This window comes from Pipistrellus kuhlii, unplaced genomic scaffold, assembly GCF_014108245.1.
Source record: "Pipistrellus kuhlii isolate mPipKuh1 unplaced genomic scaffold, mPipKuh1.p scaffold_m20_p_5, whole genome shotgun sequence".
Classification (NCBI taxonomy): Eukaryota; Metazoa; Chordata; class Mammalia; order Chiroptera; family Vespertilionidae; genus Pipistrellus; species Pipistrellus kuhlii.
In genome coordinates, this window is record NW_023425551.1 from 53,884,939 (window position 1) to 53,904,346 (window position 19,408).

Consider the following 19,408-nt stretch of genomic DNA (forward strand, 5'->3'; position numbering starts at 1 on the left):
TAAGGCAAAAGCAAGGAGAGAGAGCAATCATCCAAAATCAGCCATGCAGAGATTCCATTCTGGAGGAAACTCTAGATATTCATTACTTAATCCCATACACATAAAAATAACATTAAACAAACTACACTGACTGCCTTAACACAAAATTCATGTTGATCATATAAATAAATAAATAAATAATGTCACAATCACTCGGTATTTCTAACTGAATTTTCTTGTCAGCCCTACCATCATCGTGTGGTATTTTTATTTTTGCTTTTTCCACCAAAAAGAAGACTTACGACCTACCTTTTCTAAACAAAAACACTTGCTTTGTTAGTGTTTGAAAATCATATTTAAAAAGGAGAATCTCTTTCAAAGCCAGGCTATGGGCAAAACAGCCTCAGAGCCTATATATACAACACATCTATCAATTTCATGGCCATTGTGACCTAGTGCGGGCCCATTCCATAACAAGGGTTTGTTCTGTTAGCAAGAACACTTACCAAGTGCTCCCGGAATGGTCATCATTCCCAAAAGCACTGAAAGAGCCATCATCCCTTTGAAAGAGAAGTTCTCTCTGGTAACCTGAAGACACCAAAATAGATCATCAATGTAATCAACTTGCAATGACTGCAAGTTTCTAATCATGCTTTCATACTGAGGAAACATGGGCAGAGAATAAGAAGACAAATTCAAATCAGCAACTAATATCAAATATTTTCCATGTTAAGTCCTGTAGAAAATGTAAAATACCAAAATGCAAAAAATAACAACTGTGATAAACCCAAATTAAAGTAAATTCAGAAGAATACTGAAACATAGACAATAATTCTAGCCACTCAAAAGCAAGCTAATTAAAGGCAGAGTTTTGTTTAACTCTGGAGTTTCCGGTCCAATGCTTTCAATACTTAGTCGCCTAAAATTGCTGGACAGGTAAGAAAAAAATCTAGAGTTTCAAATTAAAGTTTAAAGCTAAAACAGAAAGTAAAAATGCTTTTGCATTTTAGGCCAACAACGAAGGGATTTGGAGAAAGGGAGAATCGTAAAATAACTGAAGACAATGCCTCTAAAATTTTTGGCCATGGACAACTGAGGTAAATCAAAGACTGATTGGTCTGCTCAATTCTAATTTCTCACTTAAGAAAAAACAACTTGCCCTAACCAGTTTGGCTCAGTGGCCTGCGAACTGAAGGGTCCCAGGTTCGATTCCAATGAATGGCATGTACCTTGGTTGCAGGCACATCCTCAGTAGGGGTGTGCAGAAGGCAGCTGATCGATGTTTAAACTCTCTATCCCTCTCTCTTCCTCTCTGTAAAAAAAAAAAATCAATAAAATATATTTAATAATAATTTTTTAAAAACTTGATGGTGGTAATGAACTCATTATTGAAGTAAATTGGGGAGAGGGTTAAGGTTCATGTGTTTGCTTTAATAAATAAACAGTTATTTCATATTTGCAAATAAATGATTAAAAATAAGAGTCACATGTTTCGTAGCTGCAGAGTGATGCCTGTAGGTCTCAATGACTTAGAAATCATAGGCCCAAAACTAAAGACCACCAAACAACCCACAGCAGACATACTTGCTAAAAATGAAGTTAAAATAGCAATAACTTATCATTAAACATCAAGCATGAGCAATAGCCAAAAATATTTCCAACTCCAGGCATTATCAATGATTCTCTAATAACCAAGAATTCTTCCTGGAAATGACAGGGTTCCACCGCAGGCAGGTGAGGGCACACACTACATCCTTGCAGCACCCATGTAGAGCTGAGCAACCATGATCATTTGTAACATGTTCAACTTAATCCCTAGTGAAGTCTAGTAATAAACGTTTTTACTTAATCAATACCACATTTTAGAAGCTTCAATAATTATACAATAATTATTCATATCTGATTAACAAAACATAACCATTAAAATTTTAAATTACAGTTAACCTGATCTTTCCTTGCCCCAAACTTTTCTCCATGAGTCTTTCCACAAGAAACCCTAGATCTGAGTAGCTGACTTAGACTACAGGAAGACAAAACATTCAGAAAACAAGACTGTCTCATGGTGACCTTTAAGACCGATGGTAAAAGAAATATATCGATAGATACCATTTAAATGATGACAGAATTTTGCTTAATTTGAAGAAGGAGATACTGGGTTATAAGTTATATGTTTAAAACTAAAATATTATGGCACAGCAATTAAATAGCCAACCTTTATCCAACACTGACTCTGGGTCAGGAACTGCTCAAAGCCCTTTCAGGACCCAGGCAATCCTCAGGACAACCCTCTGATATAAATGCCACTAGTCTCCCTTTTCAAAGATGATAAAACTGGAACTTGGATACACTATGTGCCAGGTCACACTGCTGGTGGGTATTGAAGCTTGGCCTTAGCCAAGATCTCTTTGTCGGCAACTGCTGTTTCCTATTAATTCAGAGACCTCTTTCAATGACTTACGTATGAAAAGTCCTTAGCACAGCACCTTTCCCATGGCAAGCTCTCAATGAGCAACAGGTATCACTTCAACCCCCCAGTTATTTTTCAAAATTGGTCAATTTGACTACAAAACATTTTATTTTAAAATTTTCATGGCAAACACACTATTAGCAAAGTTACAATAAAAGATCGGTGATGAATTAGAAGAAAATATTTGCAGCACATAAGAGAAACAAATGCCTAATATCCCTAATAACAAAATTTATGTATATGTTTATATATAATTATAATATATTTATTCATATATAAAGAACATATTTAAATTTAAAGGAAAAATTTTTAGATCTCTTATAGTAAAAAAATAAATAAAAGACCAGAACAGACATTTTATAAAAAAACAAAGAAAGATGGACCTTAATATGTGAAAAGTATTCATCTTCATAATAGGCGAAATGCAAATTAAAGCTACATTGAGATACCATTTCTCACCCATCATATTAGCAAAGATTCAAAAGCTTGACCATTCATTCTGTCCGGGAAGCTATAAGGAGACCAGCCCTCATCATTGTTAGGGGGAATTCAAAATGGTATAGGAAAATGCCTATACCTTGTAACCCAATAATCCTACTTCTAAGAATCCATCCTAAAGATATACCTCCAACAATATAGGCATATTCATGCAAAAGTTTATTCATTGAAGCATCATTTGTAATTGCAAAAATATTGGAAATGACCTAAATGCCCCCAAATTAGACTCTGGTTGAACAAAATGTAGTGCATACTCACAATGCAGTATTATGCAGCTGTGAAAAAAGAACAGGTGCTATTTCTCTGAACTTAAGTGTACTAATTTGATGGCTATATTATTAAGTGAAAAAGGCAGTCTAAAATAGCATATATAGCATATAACCTTTTGCTTAAGAAAAAGAACCAAGAAAACAAAAAGAAACTAGAAACCAATGAAGTAAGTTACCTATAAGGATAGGGGGAAGGGATACAAGAGTTACAGATACCCTTTGCATATACCTTTCAGAACAGGTTTGACTTTTAGAAGAATTGTTCTACATATTCAAAAAATCAAATAAGAATGAAAAAAAGTTAAACTTTTGAAAAAAACAACACAGATTAGATCTCTTTTTCAGAGCTAGTCAGGGATCACAGAGGAGCAGAATAATGGTCTAATATTCACAAAAGAAATTAGCAAAAGAGTCCAAGACATTCTCCCTTGATTTCCAATTCAAGACTAAATCTACCATTCTGTGAACTCAGTCTGGCAGAGGAGACGGGAGGGGAGAGCAGGAGAGAAAGAAGAGGAAAGGAGAAAAAAGAGGAAAAGAGAGGAGGACAAAGAAAAGGAAAGATTCAGGGCCCTCCATCATTACAAGAGCTGCTCCAGTGAAAGGAAGGACCCACATGGAGAAGACGACCACGTGACTCCAAGCCCCAAATCACATCAACAACTGCAGTTCCAAGTATGAGTTATTGTAAAACCAGTCAGAGAGATGAGCTCATGGAGATGAGATCAGTGCTTATGGAAATTACCCCTCAGGTGGCTGACCTCCAGCAGTCCCCATTAATATCAACAACTAGCACCATTCTTCCACCAGGGGCAGCCAGCCCGGAGGAGGGGGAGGACTCGCGGACAATCTCCTGTTGGGGAGAGCATTTCTGGAGTTAGTTTAGATAAAACCGAAAAGCTAAGCCACCAGCCCTGCTCCGTGGTGAAATAAAGGAGAGAATCAGAGCCTGAAGAGAGGAGCGCACATGGCTCTCCTGGAAGGAGTCTCCTGTGACGTTCCCTTCCTCGTCCTAACCCACCTGTGCATCCTTAAAGAGCCCTCAGCTGCTAGTCCTCCAAATCACCCATCCCATAAGCAGAAATGGCACTGTTGGCTCAGCTGTAATGACTATCAATACAATTCCATGTAGTCACCCAAGCTGGAGGCATTTAATCATGATAGGTGAGAAAGGCAAAAGCGTGTTGTTCCCCAGAAGTTCATGAGGAAATAAGAGTATAACCTTTAAGTTCAGAGTTTTATGACTAGTTCTTGAGTTCGAAAGTAATAATACCGTATAACCAGAATTAACAGACACTCTGACAAAATACAGAAGAAGTCCAGAGGTCCACATGAACTGTCACTTAGAAAGGGCCAGAAAAGATGCATACTTACTGGGCCATGACTTTTCTTTTTGAAATAGCCACAAATGTAAAACATTTACAATTTATCATAATAAATATGAAAGCACTGTTCACAGAAACACACAGAAAAGTGACGTTCTAACGGTATTTTAATGTGGGTTACCTCAAATGTCAAAATTGCATACAAGCCAAAACTGATTTGGCTCAGTGGATAGAGTGTCAGCCTGTGGACTAAAAAGTCCCGGGTTCGATTCCGGTCAAGGGCATGTACCTTGGTTGAGGGCAAATCCACAGTCGGGGGTGTTTCTAAGTCTCTATCCCTCTCTCTTCCTCTCTGTAAAAAAAAATCAATAAAATATATATATTTTTAAAAATTGCATACAAAAAACAAAAGTTGTAAAATCAGCTCCCTGTGACTATATCAATCACTTTCTGTAAAAAAAAAAAAAAAAAAGCTGGTGAAAATATCCTCTGTACTAAAAGATAAGTAGTCATTATCAACTCCCTTCCTCTCTCTGACATGAAATGGAAGATGAGACCTTTCCCAGGTTTTTCAGTAACATCTTCCCATTCTCGTGATGGCCAAATGCAGCATCAGACTTCTGAAACCTACTTTTCCTCTGATTTTATTTCAATAGAGAAAATATAATGTGTTTTCAGCTAAGCCCAGTCTGAGTCTCATTTGAAAATCGAGCTGCAGGCGCTAGGATTTAAATATTTGAGGAAAACAAGTGTCTTCAATCTCTAATTAACAGATTCAGGCCTTATCAAAAACAGCTTTCATTTTACGGTTCTATTTTTCTTTTGACAGCAAAAGACACTTCATTCAATGATGTAGCTGTTGTTTTGGCTAAAACACAATGGGTCAGGTTACAGGGTTCTTGGGCCAAGCATGATTTAAGTAAAACAATGCGCTGTTCATAAATGACATTTAAATAATATAATCATGACTCATGCCAAAGCCACGTTAATTTCGTAAAAAATAAAAACAACAACGGTATATTTAAAGAACTTTGGCAAATGTGATGGCAAAAGAAAAAACAGTCTCTGAAAATGAGACGCTGATTTCATAATGAAAATCATTATAACAAGAAGTTTCTGTCCTTCGCTTTGAAATGTGATTCAGTTCAGCGTGTGAAATGGTGCCTTTGGGGGCGTTCCACTGTACAGACTTCCATCCGCCACTCCACCAGCTCCCAAGGCAAAACACTGAAAGCACTGGCCACGATTCCTAGCTGATAGGAACCTGCCTACCGTGTTGACAAATAACCACTGCATTGTGGGAGAACTTGAGAGATCTCCGAGACCCAATCTCCACATTAGGATGTGAACCTAAGGCCACAGAGGCCAATGTTGATAGTAATGTGTTCACCCATCCTGCATTTAGTGAAGCGCCAAGATAGGGACAATGGACAAGATATTAAACATGGTCCCCACTGTCAGGGAGCTTACCTTGTAGTGCAGGAGACAGCTAGATTATAAAAAGAATAAAAATAAAAAATAAAAAGGGGGGATGGAAGATATCTATAATACTATCAACAATAAAAATATATTAAAAATTTTTTAAAAATAAAAATAAAGCCAACCGATGTAGCTCAGTGGAACCAGGAACCAGGAGGTCACGGTTTGATTTAACAGTCAGGGTACAAGCCCGGTTTGCAGGCTCAGTCCCCAGTAGGGGGCATGCAGGAGTCAACCAAACGATGATTCTCATCAGTGATGTTTCTATTTCTCTCTCCCTCTTCCTTCTTCTCTGAAATCAATAAAAATGTGTTTAAAATATGTTTAAAAATAAAAAAACAAGATAATTTTAAATAATATTGTGTGGTGAATAAAAATGAAATGGGATAATATAAGTGAGAATTAATAAATGGTCAGGAAAGACCTCTCGGAAGAAAACACTACATGAGGGAAGAGAAGGAGCTGGTCACAGGAAGATCTGGGGGAAGAGCCTCCCAGGAGAAGGAGCACAAGTTTGAAGGCTCTGAAGCCCCAGGCGGGGAGCCAGCGGGGCAGCATCAGACAAGGTGGGGGGTGGATGCCAGGCTGTTCAATCGGGGCCTTGAAGGATAAGGCTGGGAACCCACTGGAGAATTTTAAGCAAGGCAGTGACATAATTTTGATAATTTCAAAAAATCCCTTTTATAATATGTGGAGACGGTGAGCACAGAAGCAGAGAGTCTATTAGCCCCTGGAGTGATCCAAGGCGGCATCGGAAGGGGAGAACCAGCCATGGGATAGACAGAGGGGAAGAAGCTCCCATTTGTTTTTAGAGGGAAATGGACCGGATTCACTTGCTGACTTTAGATCCTAACTCTGTAGGTAGATGCAACTGATGGCTGCTGCAAACTATCATGTCGTCTTCACAACAGTCTAGTTCCCACATACATTCCTCTCGAAACCAACAAATTAAATTTTGAATACAAGTGGGAATCTTGTCTTCTCAAGGTTAAATTATGACCCTTTCAAATACATTTTACTCATCTCCTTAAATACAACCATGGTGGCAATGTGCAAAGATCTCCTTTGAATTTAGCGTGACACACACTTCGATGCCACAGAGAGCACTCTGAGTTCAAATCCCAGCTCTGCCACTCACTTGCCCTAGGACCCTGGGCAAGTCAGTTAACTTTTCTGTGCCTCTGTTTCTTCATCTGTAAAAATAGATGGATACTACTAATTGTGAGCATTAAATGAGATATTAGATGTCAAGTGTTGAGAACACTGCCTGCCACATAGCACGCTTTCAACTAATGATCCCCGTTGGTATTAGCAAGTTGCAGACACAAAGTATCTGGTGTCTGCAAAACAGTAGGAGCCTCTCAAGGAGTCAGGGTAGAGTCACCACTGGTGTGCCCTTTTCTGAGAGGGGTCCAGCAGGGCCTCCCACACAAGCATCTCTCTCCTCACCCTCTGCTCGCTTTTTTACTTGCACTGAGAAGGTCCCCACATGGGACACCACCTGTGGGTCTGTCCAGGGGATTCCATGAGCGGAAAGGTCCTGACTTCCTCTGTGCCCGTGGCACTAGCAAGGGCTAAATGTTTAATGAGTAAGTGAACACTCATTCCTTTACATAGCTTTACATTTCATGTCCCTTATGAAAACACAAACCCCTCCCAAAACCAAACCCTTAACAAACACCTGAGCAGCAATCAGGAAAACAATGAGCTGAAGACTCACACTCCCAGCACATTTCAGCACCATGTGGTCCCACGGTCACATAGCAAAGACACAGCCTGCCTGTTTTGAAAAATGGTCTAGCATGAACTCTGCCTTTAAAAAAAATAATAAATAAAAGTATGTTTCTAGCCGAAACCAGTTTGGCTCAGTGGATAGAGCGTCGGCCTGCAGACTGAAAGGTCCCAGGTTCGATTCCAGTCAAGGGCAGGTACCTTGGCAGCATGCACATCCTCGGTGGGAGGTGTGCAGGAGGCAGCTGATCGATGTTTCTCTCCCATCGATGTTTCTAACTCTCGATCCCTCTCTTTCCCTCTCTGTAAAAACTCAATAAAATATATATATTTTTTTAAAGTATGTTTCTAAAATGCTTACCTTGAAAGGGGACATATGTAATACTGTCAACAATAAAGGTTTTTAAAATAAAATGAAATGCTTACCTTGTCTCATAAATGAAAGGGCTTTTTCTTTTAAACTCTCTGTCAGTTGTTTCTTTTTAGTTAGATAATCCAAAACATAAATATTTGGAGCAAAGCTTATCATGTTCTGTTCACCACAACCATAAGGCATCTGAATCAATGAGGTTAAGCCATGGATGGAAGGGCCAAGAATATCTCCTGAAAGCACAAAATGGTAACACATTCAGCAAATACCCCATACCTGGACCTGTTGGCAGCGAACAGACTTGCATAGAACAGAGTAGAAATTTTAATCAAGAGTTTAGGATGATTGCTCCAATATGTTGCTAATACAGTGATACTGAACTTGTAGATTACATGACAGATTAAGACACCTTTATCTCAGCTAAAGATACAGGCATACTTTAGACAACAAAATACATTTTAAAATAACTATTGAACAAAAATGTCAAGAATTAACCATAGCAAACCATCATTCTTATATAGGAAAGAAACAGTTTTTTAATTAATATTTTTTACATAAATAAAACTTCATTCTGATTTCTTTCTAACACACTACAAATACTAGAGAAATAATTTTTTAAAAGATAGAAATTGTAATATTTTTCAATATGCTTTATTTAGCAGCAACGAAGTGGAACTAACAAATAGAAACATTTCAATGACTTTCAGGGTCAAAAAGGTTAGAAATACTCTTCAAAGATAGTTACAGAAAATTAAACAAAATGTGATTAAAAGACTTCTCTCCCCACATTCTAACACCATGACTCAGGGAAATAAGTAAAAATTCAGAAATATAGAGGTTGAGTTCTAATTCTGCCCCCATTGAGGTTGAGCTATATGGAGAAGAATATTCTTCTGTGTAGTTTAGAAACATACTGTTTCAAGTTCAAAAACCTAATGAAAAATCTGATCCTTTTAAAAAAATGAATCCTAAAAGAGAGGAAGAACTCTTTCTTATGAGTAGGCTGCAGTCACACTACCGTGTGATGTCAAACTTTATATGTTAACATAAATATCTAAATAAAGGTTATATTATTACCACTGCAAGTTCTGTTTCTAATATTCAGAGTGAACATAAACATAGACTTTCAAAATTCAAAGAGCAAGCTGATATTCAAACATTCTGGGCTACCAAATAGTCTTTTTAAAATAAAAACCATATCGCCGAAGCCGGTTTGGCTCAGTGGTAGAGCGTCGGTCTGTGGACTGAAAGGTCCCGGGTTCGATTCCGGTCAAGGGCATGTACATTGATTGCGGGCACACCCCCAGTTGGGGGTGTGCAGGAGGCAGCTGGTCGATGTTTCTCTCTCATCGACGTTTCTAGCTCTCTGTCTCTCTCCCTTCCTCTTTGTAAAAAATCAATAAAATATAGTTTAAAAAAATAAATAAATAAAAATAAAAACCATATCAAAATAAAACTTGAGCCAAAACCAGTTTGGCTCAGCGGTAGAGCATTGGTCTGTGAACTGAAAGGTCCCAGGTTTGATTCCAGTCAAGGGCATGTACATTGGTTGCAGGCACATCCCTGGTAGGGGGTGTGCAAGAGGCAGCTGGTCAATGTTTCTCTCTCATCGACGTTTCTAGCTCTCTATCCCTCTCTCATCCTCTCTGTAAAAAATCAATAAAATATATTTAAAGAATAAATAAATAAATAAATAACTTGAAAGGCCATTCTCTACCTCAAGCTTAAAAGAGCACGTCAATGACCCTCGATAGGTTTGTTCCAATGTACAGGGTGATGGTTTGGCTGAAGTACAGGCTGATGCCCTAAATGGTGTGGCTCAGTGGATATAGAGTGTTGGCCTGGGGACAGAAGGGTCCTGAATTTGATTCCGGTCAAGGGCACATGCAGGAGGCAGCCAATCAATGATTCTCTCCCATTATTGATGCTCCTATCTCTCTCTCCCTCTCCCTTCCTCTCTGAAATCAATACAAATATATTTTAAAAACAGAAATAGATAAAAATGAACAAAATTCAAGGCTCTTCCCTTTGTGTGCATATGTGGACTGCATCCTCCCAACATTCCCCACACTGCAAGAGATGTCTATACAGAATTTATTCCCCTAAACAAAGAGTTTATTTAATTCCTTTTAAAGAGTTATATCTGCCCTAGCCAGTTTGGCTGAGTGGGTAGAGTGTCAGCATGGTGACTAAAGGGTCTCAGGTTCAATTCCAGTCAAGGGCATAAGCCCGGGTTGCAGGCTCATTCCCCAATAGGGGCGTGCAGGAGGCAGCTGATCCGTGATTCTCTCTCATCATTGATGTTTCTATCTCTCTCTCCCTCTCTCTTCCTCTCTGAAATCAATAAAAATATATTTTAAAATACCTTTTTAAAAAGTCATATCTAAGGTCCCAAAGAAAGTCGTCTACAGAGGAATTGGTTACTTGGGGTTATAATAAAAAGCATTACACTTGCAGATGACATGTAAAAGAACCTCTGAGAAAGTGCCTAAGGTCCTAACACCTTGAAAACCGAACCATTTCGATGTCACTAATCTAAACATTTCTTTAGTTTGTTAGAAAGCACAACTATATAAACAAAGTGTTTGTGTGGAAGATCTCTTTAATAGTCAATACAAAAGTACTTTTCAGGCATCAGCAGGAGAGCAGGAGAGGATGCCTACAGTCAGTGGGTAGCTTCCTACTGTAAAGGTGGCTTGTGTCCTGCACAGACAGCTCCCCTAAACAGCAGCCCTCAAACTCCAGTGCTCAGAATATACCTTCCCTAGCCTTAGCCAGTGAGATTCTGACTGAGGAGGTAGGGAGTAGAGCCCAGATATTTGTGTCTTTACGAAGTGCCATAGAAGATTCTTTTATTGTCGGAACTTGGGAGCCACAGAAGCCAGAAGTTCTGTCCATAGAAATAGCCTCCCCCTGCAGCCACATTATAATGGGGCCTTACTGCTCAAAAGTAGCCTGCACACCAGATGTATCAGCATCAGCTGGGAGCTTGTCAGAAATGCAGAATCCCAGCCCCAGCCCCAGCCCACTAAACCAGGATCTGCCTCTAAACAAGAACCCCCAGGTGATTCCTATGCACATTGAACACTAGAAGAACTGGTCTAGGAAACATATCTTGCTAGCCTTCCTATTGTGAACTTGCTAGCCTTTCTATTTGGTACCAACTGAAAACTTCTTGCAACCTCTTCTTGTTTTAACTGAATAAGAAAATGCGGTACATCTACAAAGAGATGAAAACATATATTATCATGTACAAATGAACCAGTAGTGATGGAGATAGACTCTATTCTTACCAACAACAGTGATCTGAACTCTTTCACTGCCTTCCACTGTATTGGGAGGAAAGGAGAAACTCAATGTTTTCTGTGTAGTTTGCAGCTTGTCATTCAATTCCAACAAGACAGATTGTGAATATATTTTTTCTATTCCTTCTCCCTGTTGAAACAAAAGCAATATAAGTAATGTGGTCCCTACTCATCAGTTTACCAGGAACTGTACACAAATCATAAGACAGACATTTGGCCTGTTGTGTCTACAAGTGTGTACAGTTAATGCCTACCATTTCTTGATTCTTGCTTCAAATCTGTTAATAAGTGTTTATTTTCTAGTTTAGGCAAAACATTTCATGGAATGGTAATGGAAATGACAAAGCAGAAAATGAAAAGGTAATAAGAAAAATCTCTCTGAGATAGGTTCTATTATTACCCAAGAGAGAAATTAAATACCTTTCCCAAAGTCACACTTGACAGAGCTGGGATCTGAGCACAGGGCTGCCTCACCTCAGAGTACCAGTGCTTACCCACTATGCTGAGTGGTCTTTTTGTGTATAATGTGTTCTCTAAAAAAAAAAAATCTACAAAATCTCTCCTACCTGTGCTGAGGAAATTCAAAATTCAAAATCTACATGTCCACTTAGCATGATTTAACAGGATCCCATTGTAACACAATTTGTAAATGTAATTGACTACAAAAGAGACTTGCTTTATAGTCATACTATAAATGTATCTTTTATTTATTTTAATCCTTACCCAAGGATATGTTTTTCAATGATTGTAGAGAGAGAGAGAGGGAGAGAGAAAAACATTGATGTGAGAAATGGATCAATGTGAGAGAGAAACGTCAATGTGAGGGAGAAACATTGATGTGTGAAAGAGAAGCATTGGTGTGAGGGAGAAATATGCTTGGACCAGGAATCAAAACCGAAGCCTTGGTATGTGCCCTGACCAGGAATTAAAAGCAAGACCCCTCTGACACTCTAACCAACAGAGCTACACTGGCCAGGGCATTCATATTATAAATTAAAGAGAGGCCCTAGCCAATTTGGCTCAATAGATAGAAAGTCAGCCTGTGGACTGAAGGGTGGCAGGTTTGATTCCTTCAAGAGCACAGGCCTCGGTTGCAGGCTTGATCCCAAGCCCTGGCGAGGGCAAGTGTAGTGGGAAACCAATTGATGTGTCTCTCTCACACTGATGTTTCTCTCTCTGTATCTCCCCCCCTCTCTTCCATGCTCACTAAAAATCAATGGAAAAAAACATCCTCTGTTGAGGATTAACGAGAAATAAAATAAAATATACAGTAATTAAATTAATTAAATAAATTTAAAGAGGAAATTGGCAAGTACTTCCAAAGTATAGTATATTTGTACATATAGATGGGGGGGGGGGGGGAATCATTAGGCATTACCAGAAGGATAGAGAAAGTGAGCTTGCATGTCTTGCCAACAAAGCTAAACAAGAAAAACTATCTTCTGTTTCCTTTCCAACTATGTATTTCCATTTCATTTATCTGAAACTCCAGCCACTTACCTTCACTAAAACGTTCTGGGTGACAGCATCAGAAGCAGCAGGTGAAGTAGCTATGACTGTGATAGGAATTTCCCCCAGATGTTTTGGATTGACTGGGAAGGTAACAGTCACCCCATCCTCACTGGGGACCACAATGGTCTGCTGATACCCTGTGACATTGACTTTATTTGAAGCAATTAGAATATCATATTTGTCACTTTCCTTAATGGTCACATTAACCTGAAAGAAAAATTATCAAAGATTTTGTATAATAAATACTCCTCTGTAAAGTGTTAACAGTATTACTATTTTAAGTTCTATTTATCTGTGAGGCCCAAGACTAGAGAAAGATGAGATAGATCCAGTCAAGGAGAGGATGAAAGGGTACCACGGAAAACTTCATTGCTTTCTTATGCTTTCCCATCTACTTCAAGATATGTGGGGAAAGGGTGCTCTTCAGAACATTAATTTCTCTTGTTATCTGAAGCCTCTGAGTGGTAAGAAGGTGCCCAGAAAGGTTATTTGTGTCATGGTTTGCCACCAGCCTGGTTTTACCATCATTCTGGGACACTGGTCTTCCTAGAAAAACCTGAGACCAAAGGATGAAATGCTGTGACATTCATTGAGAGTCTCTGCTAAAATTATCCCAAGGAAAGTCTGCCCCAGACATTAGCACTGAAGCATATACTGGTGGTCAACTTTGTAACATACGCCAAAGTTGCAGTCCCATCAAAATGAGCATTTCTCTAGGCCTTGCATGTTGTGACTTGTTTTCCCCATTTACTTTCTCAAAACATTTTCTGTAAAGATAATAATTATTATTCCCATTTCACAGATGAGGAAGACTACAACTAAGTTATTTGCTGGTAAATGGTAGAATGGAATGCTGAGTCCTGGCCTTGGACTCCAGAGCTTAGGAGTCCATGTTGACTAGACAAAAAACTAAAGTTTTAAAACAAAAATCGATTTGCCTAGCCAGCGTGGCTCAGTGGTTGAACACCAACCTAAGAACCAGAAAGTCACGGTTCGATTCCCAGTCAGTTGTGAACTCAATCCCCAGTGTGGGGCTTGCATGAGGCAGCCATCATTGATGTTTCTCATCATTGATGTTTCTCTCTCTCTCCCTCTTCCTTCTTCTCTGAAATCAATAAAAATATTTTTTAAATTAATAAAATAAACAATTTACTCTATGGACATAGTGCTTAAAGAGATGACAGCATTTTCGTGAAGTACAGCTAATAAGGTAAATTACATATTCCTACTTACTCTGGGGGGGGAAAATAACCAATCATTTAGTTATGGACACAACACAAACAGTGAGCCTAATCCTGCCTTCCAGGGAACTGACACACTAAGGAGACACAAGGCACATGGCTCAAAACACCAAGCCCTGGAAACAGACACCCTGAAAAATTTGTGAGGACAACACACGGAACAGAATGGTGAGGAAAGGCATCTTAGTTTCAAGCCAGGTCTTGAATGGAATAAATTCTTGCCAACCTCACTGGGCAAAGAGTGGCAATGACAAGCGGCAACACATTCTAGATGTGAGTCAGACTAGGAAAAACTGCAGACGGCAGGAAAGAGGAAGACCTGCCCCAGAGACAATAGGGAAGTTATGTGGCTAAACTGGGGGGAAATGTGCTGGAAAGGTCGGAGAAGGGATAGAGAATGCTTTATCATGTGAATAATATCCCTAGATGTTAATAAGCAGAAGAAATCACAGCCCAAGGATGTTTATGCTCATTCCTCCAGAATGGATAAAGGGCTTAGATACCCAGAGCCTGAACACTAACCAAACCAGTCCCTACACGTTTCTTCCTGTAGTATAAGTGGTTAACAAAATCTTTCATACATTACCTCAGTGGGATCTTTCAAATAATTGAATATGGTTACTTCCAAAGCAAATTCTTCCCCTCTGATCACAGAGTAGGGAAGATTCAAAAAAATGAAAAATGGCTGAAAGACTTGCAGCTGGAAAAAACACAATGAACACATATTTTATTCATATCGAAATGCTTCACATTTTATTGAATTAAAAGCAAATCTCACAAAACCTAGGAAGCTTAACTTCACATAGAAATGTCCACTTGCCTATCAACATACAGCAAATGGCAGCTTATCACAAATGAATACGGTAAATTGATTTGATTTATGTTACCTAACGCTAGACTTTATTAAGGGCCTACTAGGAACCAGGTACTTTACCCACATTAACTCATTTAATCATTACAACCTTAAGAGGCAGTGTTATCCTCATATTTTACAGAGGTTAAAGAGGAAGCTCAGAGACCCTGTAACTAGTATAAGATCATAGTGCCAGTAAGTGGATCCCAATGTGTGTGGTGTCAAAGTCAAGTTCCTCTGCTACTGTGTTATACTGACTCCACCATTCTGCTTTAGAAGCCACCAACCAAATCAAAGACTGTTTCAGACTCATGTGCAAAGTCTAAATGATGGGTCTGCCTACTTCTTATAACTTACATATGCAGACACCTGTACTTCCTCATTGGGGACTTAACTCCAATACTGTTGGCCAAGTCCTGCAGGAGAAACTGAACCTTCCCCTGCCTCTAAGGAGAAGCCTCAATTCCTTTGAGCCCGTCGTTCCCACTGGCAGCAGGATTTCCCTCTAGAGGTTGATTTGGGCATCTGTGGAAGTGTCTTAGGTTGCTACAACATTTGAAGGAGCAATTGGCACTTAGCAGGTGAAGGCCTGCAAGACTCAGGAGTCCCAGACAACTAAAAATGGTCCCATGTCTCTCATGAGTCTTGAATGTCTTTTCAGGCATCCATGTAGACAATGTGCCTGCTTATAAGAACCTGAACTTACAACATAATTCCAACATAATGTAAAGCCAAAACATTTTTCAATGCACACTGAATTTCTCATAAATACAACTGTTTTAGAAGTCAAAAGAAGACCATACTTGTTTTGTTTGTAACATTGCTAAAAGTTGTTCACAGTTTCAAAAATTTATATCACCACAGGCAGCTAAAACAATACAAGTATGTCAACTGCATCTCTGTGCATGATAGAAATATTTAAATATGTTATGTCTTCTAATGCAGCTATGCCTGCTCATTTATATCCTGAAATATGTATTATTTTATTATACATTACCATCCTTTTATTTCTCCTTAATATATCACTTAGTGTATCGTATTGATTTTCAATTGAATATGTAAATATAGTATATATTCTATGAATTTCATTTTTATTCGTAGAGGGACAAAACAAAATATCTGTTATAAAAAGGGGCTTCAGCTACGACCAAGGATAGTTATTATATTCCTCTTGCCAGTGACTGGTTTAGGAAGTGACCCGTGATGCAGTTTAACCCAGGAGATGTGAAGGAATGTCTGCCTGGGCACATCTTGAGAAGTTCTGTTTGTCCTTGAAAGAGGGACACACAGAAATATTCCCTGTCTTCTGACCTTTGGAAGTGTTTGGATTTGGTAAATAGTAAACTTTCTATCCAAATCTTAATATGGATCCAGCATATTTAGTAGCTTAATACAACTCACATTCTTAAAAAACCCCAAACACCTAGGGATTTCTAAACCGTGGTAAACATCAAAAGCAACCCTTTTTTTTAATCTATTGAGGAGTTGACACTTTCTTCACTTCATGACACTGTAACATTTATAAGCAGCATTTTAATACGCTACCTCCACTGGAGCAGGTGTTAGTCCAAAACCCAAGTCCTCAGAGACCACAAAACCAGTAGCTACCCAAGAAGTGATAGAATCAGGTACAGTAACTTCAAATTCTTGGTAAATCTTGGAACTGAAGTCAAGAAAAATATAAAAATCACAAAACCAAGAACTGATACATTTCAAATTAAGTAACATGAGCTAAACCATTTTTTGGAAGAATATTAATTCTTCAAAACACTTACATATCTAAAATTTTTTAAGATTTATACATAAAACAACAACAAATAGGTCATAATAAGACCATACTGATCCATATTAAAATAAAAGCTTTCTACAGTGTTTATATCTTAAAGATGAACGTTATTTTCATAAAATTTTGTATATATATAATAAGTATGTTTTTTCAAATAACTTTAATTTCATCTTTCAATTTGCATAAAAGATTCCGTAAATAGTAGACTATAAAACACGTATAGATTTCATGATTTACCTGTTCGGTCATCAGACAGGTAGCACAGGGTTTGTCACCTAAGTGAATTCCTTACTCCACTCACACCCATTTCCCTGTGGCTCAGGGCAATGTATAATATTAAGAGGAGTCACAAAGTAGAGAAGGTAACCAGGGGTGCTCTTCACCCCAAGGCAACAAATATACTCAGCAATTTTTCTATAATGAATCAAAAGACTTCAAATAAGTTTTTTAAAAAAATCACCCTTCATTAGCGATGACTGCCACAATTCACATGTGGCTTTACTAAATACTATACTTATTTGCAATCAAAATCACTTCGAAATAAAAACCTCTTGGTCTATTTAGTTCTTAATCACACTCTGTTTGTACTTAACAAAAAGATGGCAAAACTTCTTTAAAACTAACACTAGACAAAATATACATGGGCAAACAACTTTTTTACCCCATGTTGGTGTCTAGCCAAATCCAAGTCTCTGGAAAATCTTTTCTGACACGTGGATTGTCAATTGAATCAAAGTCATAGGAATCTCCCATATTTCCATCATTTCTCCCGTTGTACACCTCATCAAATATACCGTCATCTAAAAATAAACATTGGCAACTGTAAGGGGGGAAAAATCACTCTAAACAATGATTATAAACAATCCACAGAATCACAGCATCTCTCAGCTGAATGGGATGTTAGAGTTCATCTTGTCCAATCCTCTCATTTTACAGATGAGCAATATGAGAAATTTAATGACTTGCCCGAGACCACCTGGCCAGGTACAACCAAGGGAGAAATTAAAAAATAAAATTTAAAAAAGAAAAGACCTTTCCTGCCTCTATGGCCAATATCCCCAAAACTACTGACAGTTCAGTTGCTAAAAATTCAGTTAAATCACATTTTTAAAGCTACCTCCTTTTTTGCTATTCTCCTTTTTTTAGCTCTCTAATGCTGATCACCATTGCCTATGCTGGCCATAAGATGCCACTAACTTTATTCTTATTTTTAAAACCATATTGCCACACAGACTCTGGGTCACCTATCTCTATTCTTGCAACTCATCTATAAGTCTAAAATTATTTCAAAATAAAATGTAAAAAAAAAAGTATACTATAATAGGTATCAACGATGCAAAAATGAATGTAATGAGCTCCACTCTATGGAGGAGGGAGACAAATAGAAAACTGTAGCAAACTAGCAAACAAGAACAGTTAATTTTACACAGAATCTGGATCGTGAAAAAGAATATGGCTATGGGGGAAATTCCATTTTGCATTGTTGTGGCCATTCCATTTTCCTTCTGTCTCCAAATAAAGAGTATCCCATATGGTGAGGGGAAGTAAATTAAGTACAAAGGCATGTCCACAATATGACAATTAGTACTAGGCAAAAGTGGCATACAAGGAGGGGGGAAAAGAATGGCTGGGTCCACATTTTTAAATATACAAATATCATGCTGAAGGGTTTGGACATAATCCTTTAAGCAAAGATGACCTATAGAAGGTTTTCGATGAGTTTGAAACATGCTCTAACCCATGTTTTATAAGATAACCCTCCCCTCAGTGTGAACCACGGTTTAGAGCTGGGGGAAATGGAAGCGGGCAAAACTGTTAGTTGGGAAGCCACAGCACTAGCCAAGGAGGCACTGCTAGGAGCCTGAGACCAAAGAGAGGAGAGGGAGGATGATGTCAGTAATTCTGTTCTGTCTCCTGTACCGCATGACTGGATGAGCTCTGTGTGAGCCCAAGGCACCCTGCACTTCCCCCATCAGCACACTCTTCTCCCTATGTGTTGCTTTGCCCCACGAGACCAAGTTGGAAGCTCTGCTGCCTCGTACGTGATAAGCATGCAATTAATATCATCACTATCTTTTGAAGAATGAATGAACAAACTGGATTTGGGGGATAATATTATAGGTAATTGTAGACTTAGATGTGTCAAACAAGTGTTAAACATTTATATGCTTTTGAATTTAACCTCACAACAACCCTGTAATACAAGTAATATTATTAGTCTTATATTTCAGGGAGAAAACTGAGGCTTGGAGAACTTAATTTATTTTCTCGGTCATAAGGTCAGAATTCAAAGCCAGAAGTATTTGGTGGAAAATCCTTTTCTTAACCACTATGCTGGCCCACACCTGACAAGAAGAGAAGGTGAGTTCTGAGGTTTCTATTTGGACATCTGAGTCAATAACGATTTAATTAACAGAGATGTGAAATCATATCAGTTCAAGGAATCATATATCAATCAAAACATATTAAGGAAGAGTGAGGTTGTAAGAAGAGACAATATCATAAACTTGGTCTGTGATATATTGGATTTAAGGTAATTGTGGGGCATCAGAGGGATGCATAAACAGAGGGGTAAGATAAAGTTGAGTTGTTC

The 19,408-nt window shown here is 38.4% G+C and overlaps 1 protein-coding gene across 1 annotated transcript in view; it reads right to left on the reverse strand.

Moving 5' to 3' along the window:
* CD109 (CD109 molecule) overlaps positions 1-19,408 on the reverse strand; it is a 106,158-nt gene that overhangs the window by 16,676 nt on the left and 70,074 nt on the right. Inside the window, exons 18-24 of the mRNA XM_036414099.2 lie at positions 17,477-17,615; positions 16,575-16,692; positions 14,763-14,876; positions 12,924-13,142; positions 11,412-11,553; positions 8,175-8,351; positions 486-567 (exon numbers count right to left, since the gene is read on the reverse strand). Of these exons, the coding sequence (XP_036269992.1) occupies positions 486-567; positions 8,175-8,351; positions 11,412-11,553; positions 12,924-13,142; positions 14,763-14,876; positions 16,575-16,692; positions 17,477-17,615 (991 nt within the window). The remainder of the gene's footprint in view (positions 1-485; positions 568-8,174; positions 8,352-11,411; positions 11,554-12,923; positions 13,143-14,762; positions 14,877-16,574; positions 16,693-17,476; positions 17,616-19,408) is intronic.